The 24,005-nt window shown below is 37.9% G+C and overlaps 5 protein-coding genes across 16 annotated transcripts in view; 3 read left to right on the forward strand and 2 right to left on the reverse strand.

The window, feature by feature from the left end:
- inaE (inactivation no afterpotential E) overlaps nucleotides 1–1,531 on the forward strand; it is a 146,322-nt gene extending 144,791 nt beyond the window's left edge. For all 7 annotated transcript variants that reach the window (XM_033479631.2, XM_076526322.1, XM_076526329.1 and 4 more), the window contains one exon: nucleotides 33–1,531. In XM_033479631.2, the coding sequence (XP_033335522.2) occupies nucleotides 33–311 (279 nt within the window). In that variant the 3' untranslated portion in view covers nucleotides 312–1,531. The remainder of the gene's footprint in view (nucleotides 1–32) is intronic.
- On the reverse strand, nucleotides 1,066–2,506 carry LOC117225851 (PAT complex subunit Asterix). Its single transcript, XM_033479636.2, has 3 exons — nucleotides 2,348–2,506; nucleotides 2,151–2,289; nucleotides 1,066–2,011 (listed from the first exon to the last, which is right to left on the reverse strand). Exon 3 carries the CDS (start codon nucleotides 2,002–2,004, stop codon nucleotides 1,672–1,674), a length of 333 nt encoding a protein of 110 aa, XP_033335527.1. The 5' UTR covers nucleotides 2,005–2,011; nucleotides 2,151–2,289; nucleotides 2,348–2,506; the 3' UTR covers nucleotides 1,066–1,671.
- Nucleotides 2,507–2,768: 262 nt separating this feature from the next.
- Nucleotides 2,769–5,293, forward strand: LOC117225777 (no child left behind). Its single transcript, XM_033479533.2, has 10 exons — nucleotides 2,769–2,976; nucleotides 3,165–3,223; nucleotides 3,302–3,414; nucleotides 3,500–3,682; nucleotides 3,754–4,036; nucleotides 4,119–4,277; nucleotides 4,347–4,455; nucleotides 4,526–4,616; nucleotides 4,688–4,924; nucleotides 5,013–5,293. Exons 1-10 carry the CDS (start codon nucleotides 2,914–2,916, stop codon nucleotides 5,177–5,179), a joined length of 1,464 nt encoding a protein of 487 aa, XP_033335424.2. The 5' UTR covers nucleotides 2,769–2,913; the 3' UTR covers nucleotides 5,180–5,293.
- A 22-nt stretch (nucleotides 5,294–5,315) lies between these two features.
- RYBP (ring and YY1 binding protein) lies at nucleotides 5,316–8,953 on the reverse strand. 2 transcript variants are annotated; one of them, XR_013034820.1, is made up of 4 exons: nucleotides 8,498–8,953; nucleotides 7,795–8,271; nucleotides 7,324–7,719; nucleotides 5,316–7,254 (listed from the first exon to the last, which is right to left on the reverse strand). XR_013034820.1 is itself a non-coding variant. In XM_033479534.2 (3 exons), the coding sequence occupies exons 2-3, from the start codon at nucleotides 7,969–7,971 to the stop codon at nucleotides 7,381–7,383; spliced, it is 516 nt and encodes a 171-aa protein (XP_033335425.1). In that variant the 5' UTR covers nucleotides 7,972–8,271; nucleotides 8,498–8,952; the 3' UTR covers nucleotides 5,316–7,380. The 2 variants fall into 2 exon arrangements, 1 of the variants encoding a protein (XP_033335425.1); XM_033479534.2 differs by having other exon boundaries at nucleotides 5,316–7,719; nucleotides 8,498–8,952.
- Nucleotides 8,954–9,749: 796 nt separating this feature from the next.
- Nucleotides 9,750–23,993, forward strand: nclb (PWP1 homolog no child left behind). Of its 5 annotated transcripts, none has more exons than XM_076526320.1 (12): nucleotides 9,750–10,432; nucleotides 10,587–10,715; nucleotides 10,810–10,995; nucleotides 11,066–11,217; nucleotides 11,286–11,631; nucleotides 11,717–11,846; nucleotides 11,909–12,097; nucleotides 12,181–12,470; nucleotides 12,548–12,864; nucleotides 19,478–20,841; nucleotides 21,571–21,692; nucleotides 21,775–23,993. In XM_076526320.1, exons 2-12 carry the CDS (start codon nucleotides 10,602–10,604, stop codon nucleotides 23,227–23,229), a joined length of 4,665 nt encoding a protein of 1,554 aa, XP_076382435.1. In that variant the 5' UTR covers nucleotides 9,750–10,432; nucleotides 10,587–10,601; the 3' UTR covers nucleotides 23,230–23,993. The 5 variants fall into 5 exon arrangements, with proteins under 5 accessions (XP_076382435.1, XP_033335413.2, XP_033335412.2 ...); XM_033479522.2 differs by having other exon boundaries at nucleotides 9,750–10,374; XM_033479521.2 differs by lacking the exon at nucleotides 9,750–10,432 and adding an exon at nucleotides 10,441–10,509 and having other exon boundaries at nucleotides 19,481–20,841.
- The last annotated feature ends 12 nt before the right edge of the window (nucleotides 23,994–24,005 follow it).

Consider the following 24,005-nt stretch of genomic DNA (forward strand, 5'->3'; position numbering starts at 1 on the left):
CTGGATATTAAACGTCGATTTTTACATTTTAGGGTTCTTCTGGACAACGCGACAGTAGCAACGACGTGTTCCTTAGCGTTCGAAGTTCTCCGGAATGCAAAGGCCTTATGGCACCGGCGACAGACCTAGGAGCGGAATGGAAGAAGAAGTTCGACGCGACCGGAATGAGCGGAGACGCTTCTTTGCCTCTGCTACGCGGCCTTTCGCCGACGCCCACGCACGGGCAACACAGTTCTCCGTTTTTCAGCGCGAAACGGAAGAAGTACGTGTATCCGATCACACTGGTTGGTCGAGGCGAAAGTAGCGTTTAACATAGTAAGATTACCGACCGACCGGGGACCATATGGCAATGGCCAGGATAGGTGTAAAGTAACTTGTTAGACATCTGTGCCAACACCGCAGTCACGTATGATTGTTTCGACATTGGTTTCCTCAATCCCTGAGTGGGTGCAATTGAAATATTCTAAAATCAAGGGGCCACGCATCGCAGCCTCCTTTTGCACGAACATTCGCTGAATGTCCGTGCACACTCGACGGATCCGCAGTTTTGACGTTATCCTGTAAAATTTACTCGCTGTGAGGAAGTAGATAGTGAAATTTGAACGATATTGAATTTTTATAGTAGGATACTATTCTCTTTCTCTTTGTACAGACAAGCTATTTCATTGACGAGACAAAATATTTTTTAAGCCGAGAACATTTTCTGCCAACAGCAAAGCAAAACACGAACACCGAGCAAATAATGTTAACTCTATATATTACATATAATGTATATGTATATATTCTCTCTTTTTCTATATACATTGTGTATGTATATAGAGTTAAGTGTAAATAGATATCATACGTAGGATCACGGATGATTAGTACGAAGGTTACGTACCATATAAATAATAGTTTACATAAATTGAAATGCCTTGCTACCGAGAAATTAAATAAATTTATCTTATTAAGTTTCGTTCGCGCACTGGCCTATTCTACACCGCCGATGTTTGTTTAATACAAAACTTTGGGAGAACACATTTTTGTACAGGCAATTTATATAGAATCAAGAAACAACACAAAATATAACTGTTTGTTAAATCTATTATTTGTAATTGTCTAGATATAATTTTCTCGTATTGTTTAACACGAACTTTGTACTTAATGCCAATAGATTACTTTAGTCACATGTTTAAATAATTACTTTTTTACTGATTTTTGAGAAAAATGGAAAAACGGGACTGAGTATGCGTACATGTAAGTAAAATATATATGGAATGTAATATATGCAGCCACTGGAAAAAAGCTGATCCTGTAAGGAAGGTTGAATGGAGAAGCATGATTTTTACTAGCAATCTCTGATAATTGAAAATCCAAGGTCACTGTATTTATGTAAAAAGTAGATAAAATATTTAACTCTATACAATATTTATTGAATTTATTGTAAGTTATACCTGTAGAATATCTTTAGGAGCAAGTGAATTATAGAAGAAAGGTTCATTTAATGTAATAAAGTACAATACTTTTTAAGAAATAAAAGTGATGAAATCAACTCTGTTCCCATTACCTTGTTAAATCCATTTCTTTTATTTTCAGTTCATTGAATTATACCAGATAAAACTTTTGAGAATCGAATAAAAATTATATTAAACAATTAGTAATCAACAAACATTATAGAGATTTTAAATATTTTTATTGAATCGCAGATGCCCATGGTGGTGTCATAGGCTGTGGATTTTGTAAGTATGACATAACAACCGCTGATATGGAGAGCATAAAACTGCTGAGAATTTGTTTTGTATCATCACTCACTTTAGAATTTGCAAAGCTAATGCAAGAACAGTATAATGCAACCCATGCGCACCACTTTAGTCTCATCATCAAGCCGCACATGCTAAATATCATTCCTAATATATTCATGTAGTCTGGTGTTGATGTGTCGCTTGGCTGAGCCTGACTGCTCGCCGCAGCAGGTTTATACCTGACTTCCCGTTCAGGGCGTCTTGGATCTGATGAACTATTCATTTTGCAGCTGAAATTTATACGTATATTCCATATTTAATGGTGAAAAAATTTAGAAATAACGCAACTGTCACAATACTAAAAGATACAATTTTATTATCAGCAAAATCGTAGCATTCTTATATCAGCGAATATGTGAAGCTACTCACCAATCTTGTATAAAAAGTACAAACTTGTATAATAAAATTTACTATTTAGTAACACAAATTGACCAGCTGATAATCACTTTTTTAAGTTAGCTTGAATGCTATGGAAAATTTTTGCCACCTGGATAGTTGAAGTGTGCACCTGAAAATTTCATTTATAATGATTGACTTGGAAAAACCATATGTTTCTTGATACTTACTTTTGTTTTTAAGTTATTTGATGTAAATGCGATGTATAAATGAGACTTGTAAATATTATTGTACAACTCACTTTTGGCACTTAACTAATCGAATTTTGAGAAGTCATATAAGCAGACACATTGTCAGCTGATCATGCATGGCTTTTCCATAGACGTTGTAACATACAAGTTTTACTCATCATGACATTTTTGACAGAAGTTTCACGTCTAGACAAATATATGCACTGTGACCTGTGACTATCTTTATACAGTAATGACGAGGAGCGTTAGCAGGGGTCGGTATAGAAATTTTCTTTGCTCTGATTAGCTGACGATTCACTGCTGAGACAGAATTCATTGCAGATTGGATGCGTAGTAAAATGGTGGGAATGTGCACGCCAGCTTAGAGAGTAAGATAAGCGTGCATTACATACTGTAATCATAATGATAATGATAATACTACTTTCAGAGTTACAGTGAGAATACTTGTAGACACATGTGTGTTGAAATTAAATTTAAAAAGACAGAACTTTAATGCAATATAAATATTGTTTTCCTAAACATTATTTTAGACATATAGAATAAAAATGAATGTTATACCATGCATGACTTGGGTGAAGAAAGGAGTCGCAGCTAAGAATCCTGTGAAGGTTAATAATTTGGAATAAGTTAATGTTTTTTAAAGTCGAAATTTTCAGTCCGTTTTAATGTAAATCTACCGAATGTATCAAATTTATATTTTCATATTATATTGAAACGAATTGCAGAAAATTTCGCAGCTCAATGATTTTTTTCCATTTGGTTCTACATATTGCACATTTGATTGTAACACTTACAGGTTGAATTAACGCCGACAGAATTAAAGAAAATATTAGAGGAGAAACAATCGGAGTTACAGTAAGTAATTTGTGCATTTCTATTAAGAACTTTTTGATACATGTACATATGTATATTTAATCAATTTTATTCTCAAAGTGCCGATGTTGAGGACGAAGACAATGAAGTTTCGAAGCAAGAAAATGAAACTGAGATGCAGTCTAACATTATTCAACAGGATGAATATGGTTTCGACAACTATGATGAAGAATGTAAGAGAAAAGCTTTATACATATATTACTCAATTCATATATACATTTTTTGACAAATCATTTGATTATCTTCTGTGATACTCAGCTGGTAGCATACATTGCTCTATTGGTAATATCACAACATTTGATAATTATGGGAAAGATCCTTTAATAACAAAGGACGACGATGACGACGATTCAGAGAAGGAAGATGATGGTATAAAAATCAATGACAACCTTGTGGTGATAGGGCACGTTGATGGAGATGCAAGTATCTTGGAAATATATGGTAATTGCACAAGTTATAATTGCGTTTTACAAAGAAATTTCACATTTTACATAGTTTTCAATTATTTCCAGTTTACAATGAAGCAGAAGATTCTTTTTATTGTCATCATGACATATTATTACCATCGTTTCCATTGTGTATAGAATGGCTCAACTTTGATCCTGCCGACTCAAAACCAAGTAATTTATGTGCGCTTGGTAGTATGAGCCCCATTATTGAAGTATGGGATTTAGATTTAGTAGACTGTTTAGAACCAGCCTACAAACTTGGTCATAAACCAAGCAAAAAAAAGAACATAAAACGTATTGGACATAAAGATGCGGTTTTAGATTTGGCTTGGAATCAGAATTACACGCAAGTATCTACTAGAGTTTGGAGTTATGTACTTAAATATAAATATTGATACACTATAATGTTGTGGGTATCTTTCTTACAGGCATGTGCTAGCTAGTGGATCAGTTGACCAAACTGTTCTGTTATGGGATTTAGAAAATGGTACACCTGTTAATAAAATTACCTCTTTTGATGAAAAAATTCAATCGTTAAAATGGCACCCAACAGAAACGCATCAATTATTAACAGGCTGTGCAGATAAGTAAGTTCTTGACATATTCAGATCAAATGCTATTCGAATGTGTTTTAAAGATTTATTTTATCCTTATAGAATGGTTAGATTGTTTGACTGCAGAGACCAAACAGTTATAAACTCTTGGGAGACATCGGGGGAAGTAGAAAGAGTATTATGGAATCAATTTGATCCAAACTACTGTATAGTTAGTATAGTGCATTTGATAATTTCTATTTCTATGACAAAGTTTTCACATATTGATGTTTTTATTGCAGGCAAGCACAGATAATGGTCACATGCTGTATTTCGATATCAGGCAAAATAAACCAATTTGGAGTATAGAGGCTCATACCAAAGAAGTTACAGGTGCTTGCAACAATTACATATAGACAGTGCAATACGTAGGAATTAGAGTATTTATGATATCATGATTTCAGGTCTGTCTCTAAGCTCATCATGCCCTGGTTTCCTTGTTACCTCCTCAAACGATGGCGTTATAAAAGTGTGGGATATAATTAAACACGAAGAGCCGTCGTGTGTTTGGGAGAACAAAACTAATCTCGGTGCTTTATTATGTCTCGCGTCAAGTCCAAATAATCCTCTTACTTTCTCCGCTGGCGGCGATAACAAGTCGCACAATCTTAGAATATTCGACTTCGCTAAAATAGCGAAAGGTGAGTTTCATGATATAAATGGATTGATACTTACACATTTAATCGTTCCACGATTTCATATAACATAATATAATATTTTGTTGAATAGTGTACGAAAGATTTGAAGATAGGATACCGAAAAGTAACAATCACAATGAAATGATGGATATAACAGATAATGTAGGATCAATAATGCTTAGTAACGACAGTGGCTCTAATACTACGTTTGAAAAGAAGACGAAGAATAAATTTAAGAAATCTCTAAAATCTAAATGACAAATTGTACTAATGTTGAATTCAGCAAAGACTGTACATAAGAGGTACTAAGTGTTCTGTTATATTTTGTATGGTACTTGATACAAATAAAATTTTCAAAAAAATCACAACGGAGAGACGTAGAAAGTTTCTATAATTTCTTTTCTTAAAACATTTAATTTATTTTTTTTTCTTGTAATAATATAATGTTAATCCCAACAGTGTTTTTCGAAAGTTTTACAATCTGTACAACATATTAATTTCCTAATCATTTACAACACACACAAATCCAATTTTATTTGGTTTAACATATTCTTATACGATGAAGGCAATGGGTACATATTTTTGATTCGCATTAATTCGATTACCGCAAGAATACGAAAAAATTATTCAAAAACTGATGTTTTTAACATTTACTAAATACCTACTATATTGTAAAATATGGATACCCAAATTGTACACAGTAAAGTAACAATTTTAAGACTATATATTGTTTCGGAGTGATGTTCTAATAGGATTTGAAGAAATCTTTTACCTAATCGATCAATTTTTTTTTCGTAAAACTAGTATGTACACGCAAATTATTTATCTAAGAAGAGAATTTACATAATTAAGAAAAAAGAGAACTAATAAAATGTTAATAAAAATCGATATCTTTTTAGTATAAATCGGACATTTTTTTTTATAAAAGGTTTATATAATTATAATCCCGATGATATTTATGAAATACTATTTACGAGATGGAAACTTGTTATCCGAGTAATGTTGTACTTATGTGTAAATATTTGCAAAAAGTATTGTTTACTTTCGGAGTTACGATGCAGATCGTTAATTTTATTCACAAATTAATTTTCGTGTTTTATTGTAACTGGCATACTAACATTTGAAAATAATTATTTATATGACATTTTGTAATTTTATACACTTATGAAATAATCCCGTTATGCTCTGGTCCTTACAGTCAATAACTTTTTACTTTGTGATTCGATTTTGGTAATATATTGATTACCTGGTAACGTAAAACATTTAAAAATAAATATGAAATGAATTATAAATCACAGTTTAAAGTGATCAGGCAGTTGCTAATATGTGCCAGCTCTGTAGCATTAATGGTTATTTTATAATAATACCAATAATAAAAAGAAAGTTTCCCACTGCATTGCTTCATGATTTAGCGATATTACTAATTATAGAAATTAATGTTTAATAGATTGTTCCAGTATTGTTTACAGTTCGTATATAAAATCTATATGCTCTGACATCATTTAAGTATACTATGTAATGTAAATATTTTTTCCGAGGTGTTTTAATACAATAAATAATATATGAACAATCAAAATTAATGGACGCGCTTATTAGAAAATCAAATATCCTCTAAAATTTATAAAATTGTGTATCACTTTGTATTACTTTATGTATTTCAATTGCAAAATCTTCCACGTGTATAAATTGGAAACTTCTATATGATTGGTATTGATTTGTTACCGAGCTATAAAGCATACAATAAATGAAATTCGTACATAGATAATTTTGGAATGGGATAAAGGTATATATACGTACCAATGCCAGTTTCTGAATTCACTGTCACAGTAATTATTAAATAAACAAATTAAATAACTCACACATAAATGAGTCGATTAAAACATTCTAATTAACGATAATCTTACAACATGCTTTCTGGCAGTGGTGTTATAGATTCAATGAAAGTCGTATGCGGACATCATTATGTCAACAATGGATATATAAAATTCCATTTTGTAGTATTAATGCACGTAACTGCGCTTGTTACAGTCGATACTATGTAAATAGAGTAAGTAATATCCGAAGTTGCACAAATAAAATTATCTAAAATATTGAATTAAATATTAGAACGCGTAATTTAGAATACTCTCAAGCTATGGAATAAATAACATTAAGTACAACTTCAGTTGATGCGTCTGAATATGAACTACATCATTGTCATTATGAACTGGTAATTTTGATGTTCCTACAAAACAACGATACATGACCACAAGTCTTATATTACATTGAAATCAAAGAATTCAATGAGTCCACTGATAGCATAAAACGTCTGACCTCATTGAATGTTATATAATCTGCAACACATAGAAAAAGTAGTTGCTTCTGTCCACAAAATGTACCATAGTCCATAGAGATTGACGTACATTATATAATATATTAATTAGATTAATTCATACACATATGTGATATACCGCGTTGAGCTAAGCATCAGTTCCTATATCCAAACTTCTAGAGTCTTGATTAGAATCGTGTTGACTTCCATTCTCAGATGATGCACTGCTAGATAAACCAGACTGATCGGAACTTTTCTTCACTTTTGGCTTATACTCCGTAATTACGACAGTAACGTTGTTTACTGTCACTTCATTGGTTTGAGCTGTACTGCGGTCTATATTTTTAAGACGAGGTGGATGCCTATTTTTCCGTCTTGGTTTGTCCAATTTACGGTCTTTCTCCTTACCACTAGTAGCCGTACTACCGCCGCTACTACCTTCCTTTTTCCCTGGCTTCAATAGTGGTACATACTGTTGCTGTGCCACCTGTAACATAAAATGATCGTGTTATTTTAAAGAGTCAAGAAAGACGGTACACTGAATAATGCATAAATAATCGACCTGCTGTGCCACAAGCTGAGGATTTATGCGGGGTTTCCGCGTAGAAGTTCCTTTACGGACGTCACACATGAGGCACTTAAATGCTTCTGCTGTATTTCTATATGTGCAGACACTGCAATCCCAATAGTTTTCTTCCAGAACCTTCGCCTGACGTTTTCCACTTCCCGAATGGTTCATTGTTCATGAAAGTCAGTTGTAGAACACTGTACCTTCTCAAAAGAGAGTTCGCCTTCCTGTACGTGCCTTCAGCCTCATTAAAAATGATTTTATGAACACTGGGTACTTTACGACAATAAGATTGCTCCGGAAGAGCAAGAATAAAGATATGCAATAAAGTTAATTCAGAATTGCCTAAGACAATGGTCTGTGCATCAACTAAACAAGATAAATAGCTGTCGAACGTGTTCATCTTTACTATACGAACTATCTAGATCCGTTCTGTGTATCATTCTGATGTACATTTTTTTCAAATAGTACCTGAAACAAAACAACAACCAGTTAGTCTATCAATCAATATTTATGATTTTATTTTTGGATTTATCATTCTTTAATTGTTACTTAACGTACACGCGTCTGCGTGAACGCAATCGTGTGCAACGTATTATTTAAAAAAAAATCATAGATCGATTTATTTGAAGAAATCCTTAAATAGAATTGATTCTCGATGAGGCGATGATTAAACATTGTTTATTCGCGGACTTACCGATTGAAAGCGCCAGTTTATGGAACTTTTCTTTTCATCGAGGGTTATCCGTCTTTTTTTTCCTGTGCACTATAAATTTGCAACTTTCCCAACACGGCAAAAAACTTGCTTCTCTCATTAAATATCCATGATAACGTGCAACTTAAACAAGCATAATTCAGTAATATAATTGGACGTTCCTGGTAATGCAAGGGTTTCAAACATTCTTTTTCTTAATGAAACAGATGGAATTCCTGACTTGCATATAAAAGTAGCATTATTGCACGTACACGACGTTCTCTTCTTGACAGTATTATCTCCGGACTTTCGTATACGTACACGGTGCACACTCCGACACAGTCACAGTCAGGATATTTTCTCGGACTTTCGTGTCATCGTGAAACGGTTGCTTTGAACAGAAAAGTCAGTAAAAAATCAGCTAACTCGAAGATATTGACAAACAATCCACGGCGCTGTTCCTCTATCGGTCGAACAGTGGAATGTTGAATGTGGACCAAAATACTGTTCGCTTTGGCAACATTGCATACGCTAATGATGTATCCTCTAGTGGAAAGGTCCCTTACTACTTAAGTGTGCCCGATATTCCCTTTGTAGCGTCTTACGATTCGATTGTAATAGATGAGACATTATAGAGAATGGTGGAAAAGTTTCTCTTGGTTTTGATTGGGTGAGCGATGGAGCTGTTCTCGCAGTTTAAACCTTTCGTTATCATTCAAAAGATAAGTATCGTATCCATTACCTACTCGTATCAAATGAAAACAAATTACAAAGGAGTCCAGGAATACCAGAATGCTGGTAAACACATCGTGGTACTTTTTAAGCCCATGTATATTTACAAAACTATTAAAACAAGTCGTTTACCTATTAAAAATCTAGGTGTTTAATGTTGGTTACATATGTGGACGATATTATATGGCTTGGAAAAATTATGAAAATTGCCTTGCAGATGCCGAAGAAACTGTTAACTTGCTACAATCTGTAGAATTTATAATAAGCAGTAGGAAGAGTAAATATCAATTCAATTCGATATGCAATTGAATTGGAAAAGGGAGCACAAAATTTCATGAGGATTGTTTCGTCGGAGAAGGAAATCTTATTTTGCAGCCAGCATTCGTTTTTTTCAGGTTGAATTCTCCTCCGAGAGGAAAATGTTCTCGACTTCCTTTTAAAACTCGATGCGCATCATATGTTTTTCGACGAGTTTCGTTAAGTGAAACTTGAACGTCATCAATTTCTCTACACACCTTTGGTATTGGAATGTGCGATTGAGTGACGGGGATTCAAAACGCGACACTAGGGAAGTCGCAAAACGCAATGTTACGAAGAGCATACACACACTATATATGTATACATACATATTCAACGATAGTTTAAATGCTTTAACATACTCTAAATATTTGAATAAATTGTTCAGATGAAGCAATAATAAGGGGAGAAATTTATTGTTGTACCTCTGTAACAGTGAAACGATTGTAAAATTCATTTTATCGAATATTTGTAATAAATGGTTTATATCGAGAGATTGTTCACGTAAATAGTGTCCGTTTCGTCTCACGAAAACGTTTTCTATTAACAATTTATATTATATATAAAGATTTTGTTGTTGTATTTCTATTTATTAACGCTTTGACAACTGTTCCTCGTGAAATAGAGGACTCTAGTTAAAGACTCGCACATTCCTGAGACTTTCCTTTTGAAAGGTTTGAATTAAATTATACGGTAGATGTCACAGCACCGATTACCGTGTCCGATAAATCCGTTTGCGGAGTGGGTGTTTTTTTGTATTGTTCAGTTTGACAAAAAAATACCAAATACATGTAAATGTAATTACGAGGGAAAATAACAGCTCGTTACCTTGAATTTGACTGGGTGGTATGGTATGTTGCCCAAATATTTACTAGATTTAATAATTACTGCTCCGAAATTAATTTCCAGGTTAATAAATATAAACAAATAATAACAGCTATTAATTACCCGTTTCGTATAGAGAAACAGTGATGGAGCCCTGTGTTGTAATCAATTATTCAAGCATATTGTAGAGTTATGCTAGCTATACTTGAAAATATTTATATAAACTTTCATATTGTAGGACATATCAGATGAAATGGACAAATCATGGAATCATCCATGGACCACAGAGGAAATGAGAAAGAAAAGAAGAGAATGGAGTTTGGCTGGCGATGTTGGGCTTCTTAAGCACCTCCAGCAGTTTTCTGAGGTACCGTTCGACTCTGTAACATTTATTTTGTCTACAGACAGCTGTACATGTTGCGGTATACTTGTTGGTGTAATGTTGGTGTTACTTTTTAAAGAATCTAGTATCAAGGGCAAATAAAACTGATGAAGCACTGAATTCATTGACTACTCAACTGAATGAAGCAGCAATACTTATAGATAATGTCACTAATACATCCCTCGCTTTGGCTAACACCCAATTCATTGAGAGTCGTGTGCAGGAAGATGATATAGAGATTGAGAAAAAGGAAACATTGGTTCAGGTGATTCATCATTATAGAACATTTTAACCTTTCGAGTTGATGATATATTGAAATTGCGATTAATTTATAGGAGTCCAAGAATAATGATGTTGCAACTGCAGATTTAATAGCCAGTGTAAGTGAAAGCATAAGGGAGGGTCTAAACATAATGGATTTAAAGTATAAGAAAATGGAATTTCTTGATAGCGATAGCGAAGAAGAAAGTGATGGAGTAGTATTGAGGTGAACAACTTTATTGAGTAAAGCTTTCTCTTGAAGTTACTTTGTATAACTGTATAATGAAATTGCAGCGTTGTATTGGGGCCGAACGATCCGTATCAAGATCGGCCATTACCTTATGTTATTGGTTCTAAGCAGTGGACAGATTCAAGCAAAATCGGCTTAGAAAGTAGCAGCAGTAGCGAATCGGAACAAGTAGACGAAGAAGAAGAAGAAGAATCAGAAAGTGGTAATGATACCGCAACGCTTAGGGGCTATAACATTCACAATGAACCAAAATCAGACATATTGATTGGACCAGATTATGTTAAAAGGACTGATATAACATATATGGACGTCGATAAACTCGATGTAGTTAGCCAAAATAATGTATATTCTGCTTCCGAATCAATTACACCTAATGATAACACACCAAAGGTTTGTTTGTGCTCCAGTATACTGTTTATATAGTTCTCCTTATTTTATGCGTAATAATATCTCAAAATCTTCGTGTGTCGTTTAGGTACCAATATCAAACAATTTAACACCGAACTTCGCAGAAGAATTAGCCAAGCGATTAGGTACAGTTCGGCAAGCTGAGAAACCAGTAATTGTAGACGATAAGAACGAAGCATCGATAAATCGTTATAAAGGTACTGTAATAAACTCGATCCCATTTTCATCGACGTATGTTGACCGTTGCCATACGTTTCAGATGACTTATTTACACCGGATGGGGATGAGAATGCCTTCAGCGAAAAATCGAAGAATATATTTACCGGTAGCACGATACTGAATGATCAAGCTTCCGAAAATTCGTGGAAAGAAAAACCTATTATCAAGCCATACGAAAATAATATTATACCAGCCAGCATCGACGTACCACCTCCCATTAGCACAGTTTGTAAGCTCTTTTCCATTTTCAAGTTCTCCCCAATGCGGAACAATGAATCTCCACGACGGGATCTCATGAAAATGATCTTTCAGCGACAAAACCGAAGTCCGCGATCGACGATCTTTTCGGCGACGTAGACTCCGAAGACTCCGACGATATTTTCTCCTCGAAAAACACGAACAAGACTATCGCGAAGCCCAAACAATCGAATAACAATAATGCTAACGCGGAAGCTGCTAAGAAGAAATACTTGGACATCATAACACCGCCGGTTATGGCAACAAGCACTCCGGAGACTAACGTGAACGATAATAATATATTTATGGACGACGATGAGGACGATCTGTTCGGCTCGTCGAAAAATCCAGTGCAAAATAAAAAAGTAAAATTCGAATCCGTTTTCATTTGCCGAAGAGCTTTGCTCCGGTAAGAACATTTAAGAGGCATTAATCGTTTCAGCAGCCTGTGGGTGGAGTATCCATACTTGGTAACATTTCAACATCGGACATGAAGAATAAATTGTCGAATAGAATAATGCGAACCGAGTCGTCCGAATCTTCCGGCAGTGACACACCGCCGAGACGTGAGGCCAGTCAGGAGTCCGCACGTAGAAACTCGCGAAACACCCTTTCGAATGACAACAATGTCAACGATTGGAGTTCCATCGTTTCGGGAATGAATAACGCTGAAAATGTAGCCGGTGCTTATAGCAACAGCAGCAGTGGAATATCGATCCAGCCACCGAGTATTAATAATACGGAAGGTTATAATACAAGGTAAGTGTTAATATAACTACTGTTTTAATTCCATATCTCTATTCGCTTTTCATCCAGGCTGAGTCGCGCTATTAGATGCATTTCGAGTTTCATTAAAAACCAGGGAGATCTATTATTTCACTGATTTATTACGCGCTCTTCAAATTATTTCTTCAATAATTACAAGTTAATCTCGTAGTTGTTTGGGCTTCAGAAACGCGTAAAAATATTTACATTATATTATCTTCCTCACTTTCTTGAGATTATAGTGTTTTTACATGGTGATTCATATAGAGTGGTTGATAATGTTATCTCTTCGATCTATGTACGCACAACAGAATTATTTATTGGTCTACAGCAGAAGGTTACACTTGAAACACGGTATATTTGTATCAAGGCTGAAGATATTCTACAATCTATTGAATCAAATCAGTTCTATAAATATTATTCTTTGAAAGCGAATACATTCGAAGTTCACAGAGGTGAAACAAATACATATGTTTTTTTCTATTTGAGTCTCTTTTACCAGAGAAATTTAACGGGGCTGAAAAATATTGCGAGCACACGAGAAATGTTCCGGAGACTCTTTTGCATCTGCAATATGCAAGAAAAGTTTATTTATTGCAAATGTAGAGAACAGACGAATATAACAGTATTTGTCACAAGATAAAATGTAGAATAAAGCAAGAGTCATCCCCTGATTATATAAAAATAGCGCTATTACACTTAGTGGCAGGCCAAATTATCTAGAGATGATTGTTCCGAGGGTTCGGCATTTTTACACAGATGGGGCCACCATTATAAATTCGTGGCAGATAATGAAATTTTCTACTTTATGTACAATAGTTAGTTTTATATTAATTTTTATATCGATTGTTTTATATATTGATTATATTGATTAGGTACTGTTCTTGCCACCTTGTACATTAATTCAATTATTTACTGTCACATATTAACGAATTTCATTATGGAACCTTGTTCTTGACATACTTCTATTTTTTCGAAAAATTAACAGTTAAAACTTCAATTTGTTCTTGCAATACTTACTGCTCTTTTAAAAAATATAACGTCGAGGTAACCGAACAAGTGTGGAGGTGTAAATGAACTAATTGATCTTGACATTTAAACTCATTTTTATAATTTAATTTGGTTTTTAATATTTCTTATTTTAATATATCGACGTGAAATTGCTAAATTAATGAATAAATTATCCCTGTTTTAGGTAGTGATGTTTATTATTATAAACCGTTTCCATAAAATGTGATTCTACGTTGTGTAACGATAAAAAGTTAAATTAACATTTATAAGGTGGCAAAATCTTCATTAATTTAATAACTCGATTTAATCGAATCGATTTAAAATTGTCGATGGAATAGAGAACTAACACGTGGTAACATCTAGCGGTAAAATGTTGAAACTGGAAGACAAAATTTTGGCTAACAGTTTGAGCGTTTCGCCACTCCGCGCAATGGCGCTATTTTTATGTATAAAGAGCAGATGATTCGTGCCGAATTCTGCATTGTACCTTATGGAAAAATCGGCGAGAATCATCTGTCTCGTATATTTACAACAATAAATATACTCAGCTTCCTGAACATTTATGTGCCCTAAAAATATACTTTCAGTCCCTCAATTACTATTTTCAAGTCGCAGTGATAATAAGGAAGAAAACAGAGAGACAATCCAATTATTTAAAGATTAGGGAAATTTCCATTAGGAAAGTTGGTTAGAACTATTTAAAAAAACGTTTAATTCGAAATTTCGTTAGGAAACTTTGTGAGAACCATTGAAAAGTCGAATGCTATAAAAGATGTCCTCCGAACCATATTTCCTAGCTCCGAACGAGCGATATTTTTAAAATCATTTTGTCCTCGGTCACATTCAATCTCTAATAGAATTATTTACAAGTGATAAGTCCACATACAATTGCCCGCATACATGCCCCTACAATTATATACAGGGTGTGACAAGTGACTGCTGCCACGATTTTCAAGCGCTTTAATAAACAACACTGTCCGACAAAATCAAACTCTTTTTCTGATTTCCTATAGCCACTATGAAATTCTTGTAGAGCTTCACTCCCCGCAGAAGAATCCGAAAATCGAATTGCCCCATCACCCTCAGTTTTTGAAAAAAACAAACTTTTGTGAAAACCTAAAATTTTCGACAAAAATGAGGTATTGCATGAAATGTACAAACGTTAGAAAGTTCTAATCGGTCTCAAAAGATAGAGGAAAGTTTTCCGAATATAGTGGCATACAATTTATTAATTGTTTTTGGTCCTAAATAACTATAAATTAATGTCAAAGTTTAAAAAAGTGTCGACGTGCGCAGTTTCTCCGCAATATTTTTGTACTTTTACGAAAAGTTCTTTGTTCAGCACGAAAACTCTACCCAGGATCGGATTCTGTAGACATTTTTGAAGAAGAAACGGCCCGATAGAAGTGTCGGAACGATGTACATTTTGAATAGGTCGAGAAAATGTTCGTCGGCAACATGTACACGATGTTTTACCGCCATGTGCTTCGCTGCTCGCTTCTCTCTGTCCGACAGGGCCGAAGCTATGTGTAATCAACATCGATGGAGGGATCCAATGGGGCACCCACTTAACGTGTTGGGCGTGCTACTTTGAATTTTGTTGAGTACCTCAATGTGCTGCCTTCTTTTACATATTTCTGTGGATAATAATCACCAAACTGTGAATTATAAATTAAAAAGTACGAAAAACATGGTTTTAGGAATATAGAAGTAAGATCATTAATTTTCAAATGGAGAAATAATAAAAGAAAAATAATGAACAAAAATATTCATTTTATTCTGAATTTGTTCGAATTACAAGTATATCATGTATACAGTTATCATTTAAATTATAGCGATAATACGATTATGAATAAATAATCATTTTCAAAACGTTAAACTTCTTGAAACATATTGTTAAATATATATTTAAATATTTATTTAATTATATGGCGTAGAAGTCAAAATTATACTAGTGTTAGAATATTTTCGTTATCCACTGCAAATACTCTGATGTGATTTTTTTTGTGAAATATATCACAGTTTAGTGATTATTACCCACAGAAATATGTCAAAAAGAAAACAAAACATTAAAAAGTACTAAAAAGAATTTAAATATTATTTACGAAAAGTGGGTGCCCCATTGGATCCCTCCATCGGTGTTGATTACGAATAGCTTCGGCCCTGTCGGACAGAGAGAAGCGAGCAGCGAAGCACATGGCGGCAAAACATCGTGTACATGTTACCGACGAACATTTTCTGGACCTACTCAAAATGTACATCGTTCCGACACTTCTATCGGGCCGTTTCTTCTTCAAAAATGTTTGCAGAATCCGATCTTGGTGCTGAAGAGAGTTTTCGTGCTCAACAGAGAACTTCTCGTAAAAATACAATAATATTGCGGAGAAACTGTGTACGACGACACTTTGAACTTAAACATTGACATTAATTTATAGTTATTTAGGATAAAAAACAATTAATAAATTGTATACCACTATATTCGGAAAACTTTCCTCTATCTTTTGAGACCGATTAGAACTTTCTAACGTTTGTACATTTCATGCAATACCTCATTTTTGTCGAAAATTTTAGGTTTTCACAAAAGTTTGTTTTTTTCAAAAACTGAGGGTGATGGGGCAATTCGATTTTCGGATTCTTCTGCGGGGAGTGAAGCTCTACAAGAATTTCATAGTGGCTATAGGAAATCAAAAATCGTGTCGGACAGTGCAATGTACGTTAAAATAACCTAAATTGCTAAAGTCAAGGTCATCTGATGGTCACAATGTAACAGTCCGTCGAATTCATCCTTTCGTCAGCGGCAACTCTACGAAGTCGGAAATACATATAGGGTGCCATTTTTGAAAAAGTCAAGGTGACCTTGGCTTTCAGTCGAGAAACAATAGCCATCGAATTCTGTGATTTCACAATACGTAGCCGACTAAATGCTGATCAACTTTCGTTCGAAACATTTTTTTGGTTAGACTTTCAGTCGAAAGCGATTGAAAAACTGCCCCGTACAAAAACCATCGCAGAAGCCTGCCAGTGAATTTCTAAAACGTTCCGTTTCGCTTCCCCAAGATATAAATATTCTCTCCCGATACGATGCAGCTCCTCGATACGATCCTCGACTTTAGTCGCAGTTAAGCCTCAATCGGGAAGCAACAAATCGTATCGGCAAATTCATCGCGCCCGATTAGATAACACCGTCCACTGTCTTCGTCCAGAATCCGTGAACTACGAGCCGCGTTTCTCCCGATCGCGGCGGACCGGCAACGGGCGAACAAGTACGCGTGCCAAATACTTAAACTGTCATTGAATTGATGATCCAAACATTAGTCATCCACCATTGCGTTACAGTGATTGTGCGACGAGCAAACACGAGGCTCAAGGCGAGCTCCTTCAGTTGCATAGCATCTCGTCCAGTAGAATCAGTATCCCGCGCGCGTGCAGTCCACCGTCGTTTCGGTTCCAGCACTGGACGTCCCCGTTTGTGAACTTACGAGGCATCGAATAAACCGTGCTACAACGGCTTCCGGTACGGGAGAGTCTCCTTTCGCTCTACTTACCTCCGCGGACCATTGGATCTCGCGGGAACACGAATCGTTTTCTCTCGGACGCCGTCGATCGTTCGGCAGCGTTCCGCTACATTGTGCAAATCGAACAGCTGGATAAGGACGGCGCGAGTACGCCGCGAAAACCGCCCAGCTGACTCAGTTCGAATTTAGTTTACCGTCACGATTGTTGGTGCCGCGGCGTTTATTTGTTAGCCTGGTTGAACAGTGCGCATTCGTTTTCACGCGGAAACACGACATTTCATACGGTAAATTCTCCCTAATTGACCCCTTAGATCGTGCACAAAAACGTAACAATTTGAGCCTTGCGGCTTGTTTTTATAGTTGTTGGCAATCGGTAACTATACAAACGGAATCGAATGATAAATAATAATATAAATATAAATAATGATAATAATAAATAGTAATATAAATGCAAAATAATAATAATATATTATTTATATGATAATATATAAATAATAAGTAAAAAATAATCGAATAATCGTATCTCCTCTTCCAATATTTGTGCACAATTTGTGCGTCGATTAGAGAGAATTTACAGTATCAGAATCTGTTGTTCGTGTCTAGCCAGTATGAGTCATCGGAACGAACGAATCTTTGCTTTTACCAAACGGATAAGGGTTCGAAATAAATGAAACAAAAAAAAAAGAAAGGCGAACGAAATAAATGAAAAGAAAAGAACGAAGTAAATGTCTGATAAAAAAGAAAAGAACAGAAGTTATTTATGCATCGACATAATAAATTGAAGTGCAGTCACTTCGATCCGCTCAGAATCCGATAGATCACCAGATTTAGGAGAAGCGACCATAAAGAAGATTTCCTGTTGAATATACGAACAACTTCACGGAGTGCAACACGTCCGTTTGCTTAATTAGCTTGAAGTTTGCAACTGCGATCTGATTACGTATAATTGAACATTCGGCTGAGCTTGCGAGATGAATATTAATTTTTTGTAGACATACACGTAAACGCACATTCTCTCTCTCTCTCTCTCTCTCTCTCTCTCTCTCTCTCTCTCTCTCTCTATTGCTTGACCATGATAATTTCTTACTTTTGCGTAATTTCCTTTTGAAAAAAAACATTAACACATTTCGTCATTTCGTGGGAAAATGAGAAATATCGTGAAATTCAGAATTTCATAAAGATTATGTTTGAACGAGTCCGTTCGGTTAGATAAACGTCGGTATCCTCTATGATTTTTATATTGACGTTATGTACGTGTTATCGTTGATATTACGCATCCATCGATGTTTTAATTTCAACGAGATCAGTTATCGTTTACTTAACCTTATATGTAATACAATATATTAACGATATATATATATATATATATATATAAATGAAGATATATAAGATATATAAACGAATATATATAGAAATGAATATATATATACGGTACAATTTATTAATAATATACAGTCACAAATTAGTCCCCGTGACGAATTCGACGACCTGTTAATCGATGACCTTCACATGATATTGAATAAAACATTGTCACGAAACGATTATCACAATTTCTCCCCAATTCGTCTCGGATTGCGCACAAAAATGGACAATTTTGGAAGCGGAGAGTTTAGTTGAGATAGTTGTTGACAATCGGTAACTATAAAAACAAGCCGCGAGGCTCGAATAATCGTATCTCTACTTTCCAAATTGTCCATTTGTGTTTCCAAGGTGAGGGTCAACTAGGGAGAATTTACTGTATCACTGAATCATTTCAAATACAGTAATTACAATACGGTATTGTAATAAGATATTATAAAAACGAAATAGAATAATAAATAATAATATAAATATAAATAATAATAAAAAATAACTAATAAAAAATAATAAGAATAATCAAAAATAAATAATAAAAACAATAAAAATACTAAAAAATAAATAATAATACATAATAAGAAATAAAAAATAATAATACATAATAAGAAATAAAAAATAATCGAATAATCATATCTCTAGGTTACCGCTACCTACACCCTCGTCCCCGAACAATCGAATCACGAACCCATGACACGTGGTCTGAAAACACTCGTATCTCTTTTCAGCAGCGCGAATTTCCTACCGCCGATGACCTCGACCCGGCTGAAGTCCGAGGAGATCTACCGGGAGCGAGTGGTCAGCGACAGCCTGTTCAGCGGCCGGAGCCGTAATCCGGTGTCCTCGAGTTCGACGACGAACCAGGCCCAGGAGGAGCCGGCAGCGGAGGAGCCCTCGTCGGCACTGGACAACGACGTGTTCGAGAACGAGGAGCTGTTCGGGCCGCCGCCGTTGCCGAAAACGGAGCCGAAGCCGAAATCGAAGGTGTCGTTCCCGTTCGACGACTCCGACTCCGGCGACGAGTTGTTCTCCACGACCAGCTCGGGCTCCAGGTCGCAGAAGAGCACCGACTTCCTGACCTCGGTCCCCCAGCTGTCGGACAGGTCGAAGGCGACGACGCAACGGCGCGGCCTGTTCGACGAGGACATCGACATCTTCGACAACAAGGACTCGCCGGACGTCGATATATTCGGCATAGCGTCGAGGACGTCGAAGGAGGAGGTCAACGTCGCGGCTAAGAGGCTGGCGGACACGGTGGACGATGCCCTCTTCGCGAGGAGCGTCAAGGACACGGTGCCGAGGCTCGACGGGCCGGAGAAGCGGCCGAAGAAGATCAACCTGTTCGACGACGTCGAGGACGCGGACGACGGGGACCTGTTCTCCGTGAAGCCGGCCAGGAGCGAGGCCAGGATCGAGTCGAAATTGTTCAGCAGCGACGACGACGGTGACCTGTTTTCCGTGAAGAGGCCCGGGGACCTGGAGCAGCTCGATGGACCAGGTCCCGCGAGGAAGGACCGCGAGGAGGACAAGTCCAGGGACGAGAGGAACGGTCTGTTCTCCAGCACCATCGGTTCCCATGGGCTGATCTTCGAGGACGACGACTACGACGACCTCTTCAGCAGCAAAGCTGCTACCGATTCATCTGCGCCAGATGACAATAAGCACGCGAAAATAGAACCGATCGCGCCCGTCGAGGTCGAGTCCATTGTCCCCGAAGACAGTGCGAAGATGAACGCTTTCGATGCCAGCAAACCGGAGCTGAAGGAAGCTCATCGAGCGACTGCTATCGCTTCAGAGACCGCAGAGGTTGAGCCGAGGAGGAGTCCGCCGAGGTTCCTGGATATTCAAGCGACGGTCTCGTCGTCGCAGTCCCAGGAGAACAGCCAGGCCAACAGGAGATCGGTATCTGGAAAGATAAAGAATCTGATGGGTAAGATGGGCGACTTGAAGATACTTTCGCCTATGGACACGCCGCCGCTTTGGAGGAAAGGCGAGGAGAGGACCGATGACGACGACAGCGTCGCGGATAGGGACAGCGACGATGGCGGATGTATCAGCACGCAGGGTCATAGCTCACCGCCTAGTATATCTGGTAATGACTGGCTGTGTTCACTGGGCCGGCTCAGTTCTATCCACTTCCGCTCGGTAGTCTGTTTGTACACTAGAACGATGTATACTTCACTGTGCCGACTTCAGAAGCGTTCACGGTGTATAAGGGCTGCAAACAATACCAAACAGATGTACATTTCAATTGTTTCAATCTCGAGACTTTCGTAGACACGGTTGGATAATAGAAGAGATTTGTAGTGACTGATTAGGTTGGGGCCTGAGCAAAAGACCCGCTCACACAGTGTATTAAAATGTAGCCTGCACTGTAAGTTATTGGCACGGTGATTAGAAAATAATGTAATTAGAAATACAAAGAGTTCATCTCTTTTACATTGAATGAAGAGTTCGTCTCTTTTGTATTATTGAAGATGAAAGAGTCGATTGCCGTAACATGAAGGCTGATCTTCATTAACACGTTTATTTAATGCGTCAGAAAAATTGTTCGTAGCAAATTTCAAACTGAAGAATTAATTTCCACCAGAAGAATGGGTTATAATAAGTTTGTTCCATTGTGATATATATATATATAATATATGTATGTATATATGCATGTATGCATGCATGTACGCGCGCGCGCGATAATTAATAATTACATATAATATATCGAGTTTTAGTAAAATATCAAATGGTCAGTGTGAAGAGTCGAGTAAAAATAGCTCGACGCGGGACCAAAACATTAACCAAAACATTAACCTTGACCGTCTGCTCGCAGAGGACAGCACGGCACAGAAGCAGTCGTTGCAGTCGACGGTTTCCGGTGGAAGCAACGTGGAGAGCGCAATCAGTTTCGACGAGCCCGCCCAAGTGGAAACGCTGTCCACGGCCGCCTCGAAGGTAATCGCTGGAATGGCCGTGTAACCATTCCCCCGAATCTAATCGGCGTCTTTCGTATCTTATGTATCGAGTGTTGTTTCAGACGCGGGTGAGGATCCAAGCGAAACGCCGGCCCCAGAGCAGACACGCTCGAAAGTCCGCTCTCAGGCACAGTGGGATCGACTTCGATACCGTCGACGTAGGAAGCAATGCTCAGGACGACACTCACAGATCCACGAACACTCGCGGCAAAGAGCCGACGAGCTCGTCGAACGTGCCGCAAGTCCCGGATCGTCTGGCTTCGTCGGGTAACGACGGCCACCATCGACTCGGCGACCCGAACGCCTTGGCCGCGGATGAGAAGTCGGAACTAGGTAGCATAAGCAAGGAGAGTTCGATGAGCGCTAACAAGAACACGCTACTGTCACCCTCCACCGACGAAGAGGACCTGTTCGACGTGCCACCGGACTTGCCGGAGGACCCTCAAAGAGAAGATACGCTGTTCGGCAGAGCGCCGATTCTCTCACCCGTCGACAGAGTCCTCGCCGAGAAACCAGTGACCAGTTTCAAGCCGCTCAAGGACACTCATATCAAGACAATAGAAAACGCTGAAGCGAACGCTAAAGATGTAGATAACGATCGAATTAGTAAGGTGATTGAAGTTACCAGCGAGGCTACCATAGAGTCTGTAGTTCCTAGCTCCGAGCAGCAGCAGGAGGAAGATGCTGTGCCAGAGTCGAAGGAGATGATGGATCCGCTAAGGGACAGCAGTCACGACCCTCTGAAGGACCCCAGCCAGCTCTTCGCCTTCGTCACTAAGACGCCATCCCCGGAGATGGGCAAGAGCCTGCTGTTCTCCGAGGACGACAGCCTCTTCTCCACCGGTAGCAAGAGGCCTTCCGTAGACCAAACGAAGAAGCCGATGCTGGATCTGTTCGCCGACGACGCCGAGGGCGATCTGTTCTCGACGAGCCTGGCGAAGCCGGTGAAGAAGCCGCTAAAGGACACCAAGATCAGTTTGTTCGACGACGACGGCCAGGACGATGAAGACGACAGCCTCTTCGGCCCGGTGAAGAAACTGGCGAAGGCTGAGCTGGAAAAGAAACAGCTGCCGGCTCAACAACCTCGGAAGAAGATCAGCGTGTTCGACGACGGGGACGACGACGCGAACCTGTTCTCAGAGCAGCCGGAACAGGCGCAAAAGTCCGACGCCGGCAGCATTCAGGAGCTACCGAACAAAGAGATCTTCGCGAGCACCGCTGGACCTGTGAAGACCTCGCACATCAACGACATATACACGGACCCTTCCAGCGGGGAGGACGACATCTTCGCATCGAAGGCCACCGCGAAGAAAACCGTCGCTACGTCGAAGTCGCTGTTCCCATCGGACGACGACGACGACGACGACGGAAACATTTTTGGGAAGAAGTCCACGGCCAGTGAACCACCGAGACCAGTGGAAACGAGGACAACCGTGAAGAAGTCGGTCACCAGGGACCTGAAGAAGACGGCTGAGAAGATTAGCGAGGACCCCTTGAGCATTCTTCAGGACGACTGAGCGGCTTTCACTCTCGAGGACCCGATAGATATTATTTATGCTCGTCCTTCGCCATTTCCCGGCTTGATTTCGGATTATAGGAAATTTAATATTTAACGGAGAGTGACGGAGGGGACGATGACGATGGAGATGTGTATAAATTGTCAAACGAAACTGAACACTGTGCGAAGATAATACAAGTGCGTTTGCTTTCGTTCGTTTGATTCGCGTGGAACGGTTTCCATTTGATTTGTAAAGTACAGCGAACAAAGATATTTTTCTCTATTTTTCCACGAGAGTATTTCGTCGATATATACGTCTGAACGGTGACCAGAGAGGATTGTATCCGAACTACTTCATCTTATCGTCGAGAACAACGAACAAAAGGGTATCGCTATTAGAGCGCGGATTTCACGGACTCGCGGCAGCGACGAGTAGATCGTATCGCCAAATAGGAAAATCACGTAGAGAATTTACGACTATTTATTGAAACGGTTAAGAAAAGAAACGAGCGCCCGCGTAGCTTACAGTTCGTGCATAGATACAAATTATTCTATTTTGCAAAATAAATCCGCGATCTAATCGTTACCTAAATAAAAACAGATCGATCCGTAACGTTCGACCAATACGCACGATCGGTCTGCAGGCAGTGCAATTTACGATTAGATCTTATATTTTGTTTCTTTTCTTTGTTTATAGTATATGCCATTCCAATGATGTATTGTATATACCGTAGTCTTCTTGCATATGTATCAGTACAAATAAATTGGTAGAAGAAATCTAAACGTGACGGCGTA

Source organism: Megalopta genalis, chromosome 14, assembly GCF_051020955.1.
Source record: "Megalopta genalis isolate 19385.01 chromosome 14, iyMegGena1_principal, whole genome shotgun sequence".
Classification (NCBI taxonomy): domain Eukaryota; kingdom Metazoa; phylum Arthropoda; class Insecta; order Hymenoptera; family Halictidae; genus Megalopta; species Megalopta genalis.